At 46.6% G+C, this 12,873-nt stretch overlaps 1 protein-coding gene across 8 annotated transcripts in view; it reads right to left on the bottom strand.

The window, feature by feature from the left end:
* MPRIP (myosin phosphatase Rho interacting protein) overlaps positions 1-6,151 on the bottom strand; it is a 191,260-nt gene extending 185,109 nt beyond the window's left edge. For 4 of the 8 annotated variants that reach the window (XM_075899715.1, XM_075899718.1, XM_075899719.1 and 1 more), the window contains exon 1: positions 4,995-6,151. In XM_075899715.1, coding sequence (XP_075755830.1) covers positions 4,995-5,114 — 120 coding nt within the window. In that variant the 5' untranslated portion in view covers positions 5,115-6,151. The remainder of the gene's footprint in view (positions 1-4,994) is intronic. The other 4 variants (XM_075899721.1, XM_075899722.1, XM_075899728.1 and 1 more) reach the window with 2 other exon arrangements.
* Positions 6,152-12,873: the final 6,722 nt, after the last annotated feature.

Below are 12,873 nucleotides of genomic sequence, written 5' to 3'. Positions count from 1 at the left end.
AGTAAGGAGATCTAAGTACGTCGACTTCAGCTACATGATTCGGTTAGATCAATAGCTTGCTGTCATGAAAAGAGGCCTAAGTTACAACAGCATAAGGAGTCACACGATTAACAAACAGAAACAAGCTGGTACAATATGTGCATGGATGAGATTTGCACACATTCCCAACACTTTAGCATTCACCTGAGCCGAGGCTGTTTGTGCAGAGTAAATGGGCAGACAGGTACACAGATGGCAAACCGACACATTTAGCATCATCCAAAACATTTAAGATGAAGGTAAAAATGCCCAGAGGAATACAGAGATTAAAATTAAGCTATTCTTCCTGGGAAGGAAGGGAAGTCACAGAGGAGGGAGGAAGGCATCTGGGAAAAGACTTTTTAAAGCAGGTATTCTTGGAAATCAATGCCATGATCTGTAAGGATAGATTAAACTACATACATCTTTAACAAAATTCCTTAGCTGTACTGCCTAACACTGATAGACTAGAAACTGACTCCCATACAAGCTAGGGAAAGTGTAAAACAAACAGAGTATAAAATAAGGTCATAAAATTAAGTCTGATCTCCCGACACGGGAGTAGCTTTCCTATTTCCTAGAGACCTAACTGATACACACATAAGATACAGCCAGTCCTAGTTGCATGAAGAGATCCACTGCAGTCTAAGCTTCATGGGGGGGGGGGCTGTAAATGGATCATTTCTCATGCCCTGCTGCAAAACATGTTTTCTCCTTGCAAAGAGTTTTTATTCAAATTAATTTAATTATTATGGCAACATTTAACTTTCCTGGCCTAGGGTTTTAAAAAGTTTCTATCCGCAAAATCTGATATTAAAGGTAAATCTGTCCAGACACTGGACTATGACTATTCTAGGTAACGAGGGTTGTTTTAACGACATATGGCAGAAATAGTGGCAGCTCTGAAATGCTGATGTCCTCTGTATAAACACAGAGTAGCAGCAGCATCCTGTCCTGAAAAGACTTTTGCACCCAGAGTGAAGAACTTTCCAACCCCTTGGCCTCTCTACTGGCCAGAACAGGGCAGCTCCAGCCAACTGCAAAGAAAGTTGGCACAATGGATTTTTTTAAGTAGCTTTCTGGGCTTGTCCACTATGGATTTCTTCTGGTGCTAAAGTTTCAGAAATGGCGCTGTTCTTGAAAGCCAGCAGTTTCCATGTGGCATCTTGTCTGTCCGGAGCAACTGCTTGCTTAGGCTATGTCTACACAGCAGTGTTATTTCAGATTAACTGACCTTTTTCCAAAATAACATAACCTGCATCTACATGACAAGCAGTTATTTCGACATGTCATCGAGCTGGAGGACTTCTTACTTGGACTCTTGTAAGAGTGCTGTACCTCAGACTTCCTGCTGAGTAGCTATTTTGACTTGAGCTATGCAACTGACATAGCTGAAGCTGCATAGCTTATTTCAGCTTTAGCCCTGCTGTGTAGACGTACCCTTATACCTTTAAATCAAAACGGTCAGATCCATCAGTGTAACTGAGCAGAAAGAGGTCTAGGTTGGATATTAGGAAAAACTATTTCACAAGGAGGGTGGTGAAGCACTGGAGTGGGTTACCTAGGGAGGTGGTGGAGTCTCCATCCCTAGAGGTGTTTAAGTCTCGGCTTGACAAAGCCCAGGCTGGGTTGATTTAGTTGGGATTGGTCCTGCCTTAGGCAAGAGGCTGGACTTGATGACCTCCTGAGGTCTCTTCCAGCTCTATGATTCTATAAATATGGAGTAACACCACTGGCCACAATGGCACCACACCTGAATTCACACCATCATACCGGAGAAGACTATCACGGTTATCAGTGCACGAGGAGAGGTGGAATTCATCTGTCCTCCATTCCGAGATGCACTGGGAACAGACCATGACACAAAAGGAACCATCAGTCTCGAGAGCCCAAACAGCGACCTTGCTAAATCCACCCGCCTCTTGCTTCCCTCCTCCCCCAAATACAGGGGGAATGTCGGGTGGGGGAAAACAGCTTGTGTCTAAGCCCTTTGCCATAACGTGTAGTGGGAGCTTTGAAACTTGACAGACTCATTTTATTGGAGGAGGGAGTGGCCATGAAGTCAGCCCAGCTGCGACCAGGCTTAGAAGTTAGACATGTGCTTAAGTGCTTTCCCAGGCTAGTGCCTGAAGGAGCCCTTGCCATAGGAAAGTCACTTTCTCCACAATGACTGCAAACTAACAAGAAAGAGCCAATTGTGTACCTCAATACAAAGACACACCCACATCCATATCTAGGAGAGGCTGTGTGGCATCTCTGTGCATTTAGTGAGCACAAGTAGTCAAGCCCCCGTCAACTGTAACAGCTCACTCCCAACACACACAGAAAAACAACTCGTGAACCTCAGCGTAGTACTCGGAGATTAACAGTTTAGCGTTCGTGCCGGGCTTTGAACCTGGACGCGCTAAGTACAATTAAGAGTGAAGGGCTCCGAGCATGTTCGTCTGAACGTTTGATTTAACTATAAAAGCAACAAGGAGTCCTGTAGCACCTTATATACTAACAGATTTATTGGAGCATAAGCTTTCATGACGAAATGGGTCTTTGCCCATGAAAGCTTATGCTCCAATAAACCTGTTAGTCTATAAGGTGCCACAGGACTCCTTGTTGCTTTTACAGATTCAGACTAACATGGCTACCCTTCTGATCCTTGATTTAATTATAGGACTGAGAAACATCAACTCCTGTTAAATATCATTTTGTAGCAGTGACCAGGATATGGGCCACATTGTGCCAAGCGCTGGCCAAATACATCGTAAGAGATCAGTCCTGTCCCAAAGAGCTTACAATATCAGAGGACACGTGACATACAGAGAGTGGAAGAAATGGACACAGTTGAGTACATACCGTTGTATGTAAAATCAGAAAGAAATGTGAGTGTTTCAGTGCCAAGTGTCCTCATTTTCCCCTTGAGCCAAGCAGCCAAAGGTCAGGCTGGATGAATGAAAAATACTTTTCTAGCCTGGCTACCTATAGGCCCATCAATGTGATGGCAGCAGCTTTGTTCCCAGACAATATGGGTAAAGCACAGGTTCCATTCTGTGGTCCAAATGGGACCAGCCAAGGCAACAGCACCATAAGCACAATAAAGACTCATTCAAAGCATTGCTTAGGATTCTGGGACATCCTGTCACCCACACTCCCCCCAAAAAAGTGGTGCTGCCAAAACAAAAACAAACCCTAACCTCAGCATAGATGCCAATGGAGCAGCTAGTCCGATATACATTTTGGTGCTCTCCCAATACACATACTGGCTGCTTTTTTAAGAGCAAAGCCTGTAGGTCAGAAAGGTTTCTCTAACCTTAACTACTAGCCAACGTAGGACTGGAATGCCATGAAAACAGAACTTCCTCACTGTAAGGTTCACTACAACAAGCAGACTGTTAACGGATCCATGTCATGGGATTCACCAATTTAGGGCAGGGGGCAAGAGAAAACAGTTACAGAAGCTGAGGCCACCAAGTAAACTACTTTATAAAAGGGTATATCTTGCGCCCGCCCGCCCACCCACACACTTCCTTATCTTGAAAGTGGAATTACTTCTCCCCTGCCAAGAATGAGATCTCAGTCTATAAACTAACTTATTCCACAAGGTGGGGTAAAGGGGTTGGGAATCGTACCCTCCCCAAACTCCTGTAAGTGCCTGGTTACTCTTTACTGCACCCACTTTTCCAGAATAAACCCCCTCACACCAACAACACACCTCACCACATTCAAATCAAACCCAGGGCTCAGCTGTGAAACTGACATTGAAATTCACCCAAGGAAAGGGGAGGAGGGAGTGGAAGAGACTGAACAGCATAAAGCAAAGAAGGGCTTGTCTTAGAAGGGTTAAAGTCAAGCTCTCCACGTAGATACTGGCCTGGCAGGACCCCAAACACAAACACACACACACACACACACACTTCTCCTAAGCCATCAGGCATTTTTGAGTCACAAAACACCATGAATCACATCGTTCAGCTGTGGGAACAGAAAAGGATACTCGAGTGGGGGGGCAAACTTTAGGATGTTTCCCTTTCTCCAAGCACGCTCTCTATCAATTACACTCCCCCCCCCTCCACGCGCGCGCTTTCCTTGTTACATTTTTTCCATATTAGCCTTCAGATTTCATTATCTCCCCCCAGCAATACGTCTGATCTCATTTCCATAATAGGATTGCAAGCGTAGATGTCAGAAGTAGTCTCCCCTCCCACTGCACATGAGAGAATGGTGCTAAATTATCGCCACTTCTATTCCTCCCTTCCCCCCTCCGCGAAAACATACACACCCCATCATCCAACCCTGGATGCATGTTTGGAGACATGTTTATACTAACTCCAAGCGCTCGCGCGGGAACACAGAGGAAAGGCGTGCAAAGCAAGACACCTCCCGGAAAACTTCAATGTAAAACGTGCAGAGCAGCCAGGAATGCAGTACGGACCCCCGGCCATCCGTTTCCAAAGGGTTTTCTGAAGAAAAGTAACTCTCTCAAGCGCCTGGAGTGCCTTTGATTTGGCAGAATTTGCCTTTGAAATCTCTATATTTTACATGTTAAGATTGCAGAGCTGGAGGCTTCCCTGAAGGGAAGCAAAGAGAAAGCCATGCCCTAGTTTACAAGAAGGAATTTAAAATCCAAATGATTTTTTCCCCTGCGATCTCCCTTTTATCCTTTTACAACTTCACTTCGCCCTCCCAAATCCTCGCCGTGCTATATCTCCCACTTGGGCTAATTAAAAAAAAAAGCGGTTTAAAACAGTAACACGCATAATCGGTTGTGTAACATACCCAGAACCTAACGCATCCATGTAAATGGGGGACTATTTCTTTTTTAAAAAAAATCCCATTGTTTCTAAATCAAAGAGCCACTAAATCCACGAGAAGTGACCCATTTAAGATACAGCGTTGACCTAAGTACAGATATGAAAACAGTTCATTTGAAAACCCAAAAGGTGGATAGAAGGGGGGGAGGGGGATAAAACCGGAAGACGACTCACCTGGTTTAAATCTTCATCATTGAGCAAATGGGATTCTCGGGGTTTAAAGCAATTCTGACATTTGCTTTTATTAAAAATGTTGGCTTGAAATTTCCGGCAGGGATTATCTTTAGCAGACATGGTGTTGTTGCCCTGCACTCCTAGGGAGTTCGTCCCCACTTTTCTTTAGATCCCAGGCTCCTGGTCTTTAAAAAGAGGGTGGAACTGACAATTCCTTCAAGGTGAATTGTTGCAGCGACGTCTTCAGTCCACTTCCAGGATCACGAGCCCACGGAGCCAAAAGTCAGCGTCGCCCGAAACTCGGTTGGTAGCATCCCAATTTCCAAAAGCGTGGGGGAGAGAGATGGGCAATGAAGAAGGCACACTCAAGCCGGACTGGGACTCCAAACAATAATGCAAAGCCAAGCCAAACAGTTCTTCGCAGACTATTGGCTTCTCCCCCCCACCCACCCCCACCATGGAAACAGAGACAATCCAGCGGCCGGGGCAAGCTTGCCTTGCAGGAGGTGGAAATCCCAGATGATCCGTTTCCCCTCCAAAGAAAAGAAGGAGGGAGGGGGGGGAATCAAACGCAAGAAAAACAGCTCAGCTCCCCTCCCCCCGCACCAGCGCAAGTTAAGGCACAATTGCAAGCAAGCGCCAGGGCTGGCTGCCCGCACGGGTTGGCTCCTTAGAGGGAGGGGGCGACTTTCCGTGCATAATAATCCAGGTTTGCAAAGCGCCTCGGCGTGTGGGAATCCGGGAAAGCGGAGCAGCAGCGAAAATAATCAATGCAACTTCCTCCCTTCTCCTCCCCCCCTCCCCCGACAGCGCCGCTGGGAAGAGGGACTGCCCAGGAGATCCTCAAATAAGGCACAACTCCCATCTACTGCCAAAGGGTCTTCTTGCAACGCCGACCCTGCCGCCGCCGCCTCCCGGCCTCAGGCCGCCCAGGGCTGCATGCTCCGAGGGAAACGCCTCTCTCCCCCCGGCGGGGGGGGGGGATTGTTTATTGCATGCACTGGGGGCCGTGCAGCCGGGGCTCCCCTGCACGCACCCGCCGCCGCTTCCCTGCGCCCCGTGCACGATGCGAGGGGCTGCAAAAAAAAATAACCCACCCCCAAAGCCTCTCGCGCTCCCAGGGTCCGGGCCAAGAGGGGGGGGGCTGGGAAGCAGAGGGGGGGGCTGCTCCAGTGTGTGATGGACATGGCTCCCTAGCCAATCACAGGCAAACTGAGCTGCTAACAAAAGAAACCCCAGGCCAATCAGAGGGGGGAAAGGGGGTGGGCACTGTTGGGGGGGGGAAAGCAGGCTTGGTGGACGCGTGTAGCCAGCTGGGGGAAGATGCCTCTGGTCTAGTTGCCTCTTGCAGCGGGTCTGATTGCAACTGTTTCCAGGTGGGCGCACCCCCTTCCCGGAAGGAGCTGGAGGGCTGCGCCCGGCCTGGCTGGGTAGGGAGCGCTTTGCAGTCGGTGCAGGCCGCTCGCCTCCTGGCAGGGAGGCGGGATTTCTGTGTGCAAAGGATGGGGTGGAAGCAATGAGGCGTCTGTGGCATGACCATTAGATCCAACCTGCTTAAACACCCAGCGCCACAACTCCACTAGCTGGCGGGAATCTTTATGGAATATCAGGGTGGGTTTGCCCCAGGGGCCTTGGCCAACGTTACTCCTCCTCCCCACCAATGTGCTTTCTGGTTTTTTTTTCCTTCCATGGGTGGAATAAATTTTGTTCTGTGGCATGTGCAGAAGGACACCACCAGCAGAATCACATGCTGCTGGCGGTAGGTGCAATCTGCTAATCAGCTGGGCAGCATTTGAATCCCTCCTGTGTGGCCACATAAGTGCTCACCTCCCAAGGAACACAGCCGCCACATGCGGAGTTTTGCGAAACTTAGCTGCTGCCGTGCCCTCCACCCCAGAGGTGGCTGCATGTCAGTGGTACTTGTGGTCGACCCTACAACCGTAATTCCTGTTCTAGTCAATGAGAATAATTATGGGAGGAAAGGCTGCTGGTTGCTGGGTCAGACCTATTGTTTGCAAAGCACTTAGGAATTAAATATGGTATGTGTATGTCAAGCACCATCACTTATTACTGTTGGAACTGTTTTTATTGTCCACTCTATAACATCATAGATGGAGACTTTTTTTCTTTTAAATATTTACAGTCCTTCAGAATAAGAAATGGATCCAGATTTCATCATAGACGATTACAGCCAGATCCAGCCCTGGTGTAAATGGGAGAGAAAGCAGATGAATGCAGGGAAGGCCTCTGTGTTCTGTGTGGATCTTACTTCCCTGCACAAATCCCAAAGTCCAACCTGCACTGCACTGGATTGCTGCAGAACACTAACAAAATGGCACTGTAGAGTGTGTGTCAAAATGTGCAGTGGTAAGAGAAAAATATGCAGGGCTCAGCAATAATAAAATTGTTCTGTGAGTCTTGACAGCCAGGAGCTACTCCTGAGCCAGAGAAACCCCCATAATGCCTGACAGAGACTGGAAGCAGCACCCCATATACCTGGCATAGAGAAGATCCCTTTTTAAAAAACATGAAGTCTACGGGCACCTGCCCCAGATGTATACTGAAGCCAAAAGGCTGTGCTTGCAGATACACAGGACAGGAACCAAATAAAAACATTGGCTTAGGAAGGCAGTGTTGCCTAATGCATAGAGCAGTGGACTGGACTTCAGGAGAGCTCAGGTCTTTGTGAAATGCTGCTTTGGCCCCCATTGTCCGGTAAACCATTGAATTTAGTGGAAGTGAGGTGCATTGGTACCTTTGAGGATCTTGGCCTTTCTCTGCTCCTCGGATTTCCTATTTGCAAATTGGGGATAATGCTACTGCCCTTCTTTGTGTTTTGCACTCTCCTTCTGCAAAGTGCCTCATAGCAGGTAGGTGTAAGTATTAGGAAGATGTTTGTAAACACAACAGATTCAGTCCACAAGATGTTATCTTGTACATTGCAATACTAAACCTCAATATAATGTTCATGCACCCAAGTCATTACCTCAGTCCCTTAGTTGGAATGCCATTTAGTCTATTCTTTACAAAGGTGAAGGTGTTTCTACCATCTTGATAGCGTTCTGTTTGCAGTACACCAATGTGCACACATATTTCCCTTATTCATTAGAATAGATATTTTAGGTGTAATGGCCCACAGTATATACTATCGAGTCCAAGAAGGAAACAATCCAAAAAGCACAGAAACATTCCAGCTTTAAAGACCACACCCTCCCTGTGTTTGTTCCATGCTGTGTTACAACCCCTCTGGACTTAGATTATAAACTCCTTGGGGGAGAAAAACTTTGTGTTTGTTCAGCACATTTTTACTCTGTGGAAAGCACCAGCTGTATCTACAGAGTAAATATAATCTACAGGAGGTACCATAAATCTACAGCATACATACTCATGAATATAAAGATCGGGTTATTGAGGGCCCCCTCCCAAAAAACACCCTACAGGGTTTTTATTATTTATATGACATTAGCAGCTAAAAGCCCACCCTGAAATCAGGGCCCCATTGTGTTAGGCACTATACAAACACAGTGGGGGGAACGGTCTCTACCCTGAAAAGCTGTCAATCTCAACAGAAGGGTAACAGGACTTACCCAGAGTTCCACAGGACTTACCCAGAGTTCCACACTGGGTAGAACACAAGTGCCCTGACATCTAATCCAGTGGGCCATGTGCACCCACTCCCAGTGGGATCTGAGTTTTAAAGGGGTGATTTTTCCAAGCCCAAACATTCATTTTCTCATTCATACAAGTTATGTGGTGAGACCACCCCAATTCTGCCCATATCAACGGAGATTGTCATTTACTGATTGGTCCAGCCAAAAGGACATTTACATTAGATGAGTGGCTAAGCCTCAGGGGTTGACTGACTATGGAAAAGTCCATGCAGGATAGGGATCGGCGCACTGGTCAACAGTCCCCTCCCACGAGAAGCAATGGTATCATCTCCATGTCCTTGGAAATCAGAGCTGCAGTGATGGGACTGGCTTCCCTGGCCCTGTGTCACACTGGAGGAATGAAGCAGGATGCACTAGCCCAGTAACAGGCAACCTAGGCAAGTGAATAGACCACAGGAGAGGTCTTCCTTCATCTCAGTGGGTCACAGGATTGTTGTAACCAAGACGGTCTCCCGGGATAGGGGAGTTTGCTAACTGCACTTACAGGATCATAGAATCCTAGAACACTAGGACTGGAAGGGACCTCGAGAGGTCCTCAAGTCCAGTCCCCTGCCCTCACAGCAGGACCCAGTACCATCTAGAGCAGGGGTTCCCAACCTTTTTTGGTCCCCGTATGCCCTTGACTTTTAGTAAACCTTCCCGTGCCCCCTATTCAATAGGAAAGGAAATAAATTCTAGATTCTAGAATCCACAACTTTTTTCACTAACACTAATACTTTTGGAATATTTCAATTAGGATAATCTAGTTATTTACCAAATATTCCCTGTACCCCCTTGACAAGCTTCTCGTACCCCCTGGGGTACACGTACCCCAGGTTGGGAACCCCTGATCTAGACTATCTCTGATAGCTGTTTATGCAACCTGCTTTTAAATATCTCCACTGATGGAGGACAATGTAGCACTTTAAAGACTAACAAGATGGTTTATTAAATGATGAGCTTTCGTGGGCCAGACCCACTTCCTCAGATCAAATAGTGGAAGAAAGTAGTCACAACCATATATACCAAAGGATACAATTAAAAAAAATGAACAAATATGAAAGGACAAATCACATTTTTTTTTTTAATTGTATCCTTTTTTTTTTAATTGTATCCTTTGGTATATATGGTTGTGACTATTTTCTTCCACTATTTGATCTGAGGAAGTGGGTCTGGCCCACGAAAGCTCATCATCTAATAAACCATCTTGTTAGTCTTTAAAGTGCTACATTGTCCTGCATTTTGCTTCAACTACCCCAGACTAACACGGCTACATTTCTATCACTATTCCACTGATGGAGAGTCCACAACCTCCTTAGGCAATTTATTCCAGTGTTTAACCACCCTGACAAGAAGTTTTTCCTAATGTCCAACCTAAACCTCCCATGCTGCAACTTAAGCCCATTGCTTTTTGTCCTATCATAAGGAGTCAAGGATATCAATTTTTCTGGAAATCTAAGTATACTATATCTACTGGATCCCCCTTGTCTACATATTTGTTAACCCCTTCAAAGAACTCTAGGGCTGTGCCTACACGGGCATGAATTTCCGGAAATACTTAAAACGGAATACTATTCAGTTTTCAGTTTTTCCAGAAAAGGAGCGTCTACATTGGCAGGCTGCTTTTCCGGAAAAGCCCTTTTTCCGGAAAAGCGTCTGTGGCCAATGTAGACGCGCTTTTCCGGAAAAGACTACTGGGCTCTCTACACTGGCCCTTTTCCAGAATAGTGTTCCGGAATAAAGACTTATGCCCGAGCGGGAGCAGAATAGTTTTTCCAGGATAGTGGCTGATTTTGTACAGTAGAGCATCGTTGCTTTTCCGGAAATTCAAGGGCCAGTGTAGACAGCTCGCAGTTTATTCCAGAAAAGCGGCTGATTTTCTGGAATAAGTGGCCCAGTGTAGACACAGCCTAAGAGTATGTCTACACTAGCCCCCTAGTTCGAACTAGGGAGGCTAATGTAGGCATTCAAAGTTGCAAATGAAGCCTGGGATTTAAATATCCCGGGCTTTATTTGCATGTTCCCATCCGGTCACCATTTTTAAATTCCACTAGCCCGAAGTAACTGCCCGCGGCTACACTCGGCAGTGAAACGGCAATTCGAACTAAGTCCTTAGTTCAAATTAACTGTTACTCCTCCTTGAGTAGCCGCGGGCAGTTACTTCAGGCTAGTGGAATTTAAAAATGGCGACCGGTCGGGATATTTAAATCCCGGGCTTCATTTGCAACTTCGAATGCCTACATTAGCCTCCCTAGTTCGAACTAGGGGGCTAGTGTAAACATACCCTAATAGATTAGTAAAACATGATTTCCCTTTACAGAAACCATGTTGACTTTTGCCTAACAAATTATGTTCTTCTACGTGTCTGACAATTTTATTCTTTACTGTTGTTTCAACTAATTTGCCTGGTACTGACGTTAGACTTACTGGTCTGTAATTGCCAGTGTCGCCTCTAGAGCCCTTTTCAAATATTGGCATTATGTTAGCTGTCTTCCAGTCCTTGGGTACAGAAGCTGATGTAAAGGATAGGTTACAAACCACAGTTAATAGTCCCGCAATTTCACATTTGAGTTCTTTCAGAACCCTTGGGTGAATGCCATCTGATCCCGGTGATTTGTTACTGTTAAGTTTTTCAATTTGTTCCAAAACCTCCTCTACTGACACTTCAATCCAGGACAGTTCCTCATGTAAGCGGGGGAATGGTCCCGCTCTTGTGGGGAACTTTCCTGGCTTCTATACACCCCGGTGAAATGAACCAGCGAAAGGATCTGAGTCCCCGCTCCCACTTCCTTTACCCCACGGCTCCCTGATCCTGAGGGCTCCCCCTCCACTCTCCTGAGTAGCAGAGCCCTTGAAACCCCAACAAGGCTGGGCCCAGGTTTCCTGGGGCTTAATCCCTGACCTTGTAGTCACTAGGGGCAGGAGTTAGGGTGTCCCCACTCCGAGGTGCTCTCTTTACACTGCAGGCCTTCTTGGCCCAGTGACCACTTCATAAGGTTCAAAGCAAATACAATTTATTAAACATCAACTGATTAAAGAGAATAGAATAAGAAACAAGGAGAATGGTTAAATGGGAACACACAGCCCTGCTCTGTAGCACAGGGACATCAACACAGCAGTCTGCAGAGTGTAAGGACAGTTCACAGTCTCTTCCTTAGAAGCCCTGGATGTGCTGCAAGGGGCTGCAGGCTGGACACGCTTGCACTGGCAGTGACCACACAGCCTCAGTCTCTAAGTGGCCAGACCCCTCTCCCAGTCCAGAGCCTTTCCCCACACTTTGCAGGTCCCAGTAGCTCACCACATCAAGCTGCAGGCTGTGCTGCTTGGCCAGTTCCAGCTCCTTGTGTTGTTTCTCTGTTCCTTTTGGCTTTCTGAGCACTGCCAGTCTGTTGCTCAACACAGGGTCTGCACTGCTTGGCCTGTCTGTGTCTGGTTCTGTCGCTGCAGGACTTCTTCTTGTACTCCTCTTTCAGCTCTCTGTCTTTGCAGGACCTCTTCTGCACACAGCTTGTTTGTTCAGAGACAGAGCCAGAACAATCCCCACTTACAACCTGTCAGTCAGGCTGAGCTGGAGTGTTGACTGCTTTCCATTGTCTCTGGGGTCTGTCAGTCTCATGAACCCTTCCCCTTCTGAAGCTGGTAAACCAAAAAACTCCCACAGAGTTTTAGTAAGGGGTAACAGTCCCCTTACACTCAGATTCATCACTCACAAAGGACGGTGCAGGTTTGGGAATCTCCCTAACATCCTGGCTACGTCTACACTGGCCCCTTTTCCGAAAGGGGCATGCTAATTTTACAGGTCGTAATAGGGAAATCCACGGGGGATTTAAATATCCCCCGCGGCATTTAAATAAAAATGTCCGCCGCTTTTTTCCGGCTTTTAGAAAAGCCGGAAAAGAGCGTCTACACTGGCCCCGATCCTCCGGAACAAAGCCCTTTTCCAGAGGATCTCTTATTCCTACTTTGAAGGAAGACTGAAGCAAAGAAATCATTTAGTCTTTCCGCAATGGCTTTACCATCCTTGATTGCTCCTTTTGTATCTCAATTGTTCAGGGGCCCCACGGTTTTTTTAGCAGGCTTCCTGCTTCTAATGTACTTAAAAAACATTTTGCTATTACTTTTTGAGTTTTTGGCTAGCTGTTCCTCAAAATCTTTTTTGGCTTTACTTATTACATTTTTACACTTAATTTGGCAGTGTTTATGTTCCTTTCTATTTACCTCACTAGGAT

This window comes from Pelodiscus sinensis, chromosome 16 (assembly GCF_049634645.1).
Source record: "Pelodiscus sinensis isolate JC-2024 chromosome 16, ASM4963464v1, whole genome shotgun sequence".
NCBI lineage: Eukaryota > Metazoa > Chordata > Testudines > Trionychidae > Pelodiscus > Pelodiscus sinensis.
The sequence above is the reverse complement of the archived record's forward strand: the minus strand, read 5'-3'. Positions and strand labels throughout refer to the sequence as shown.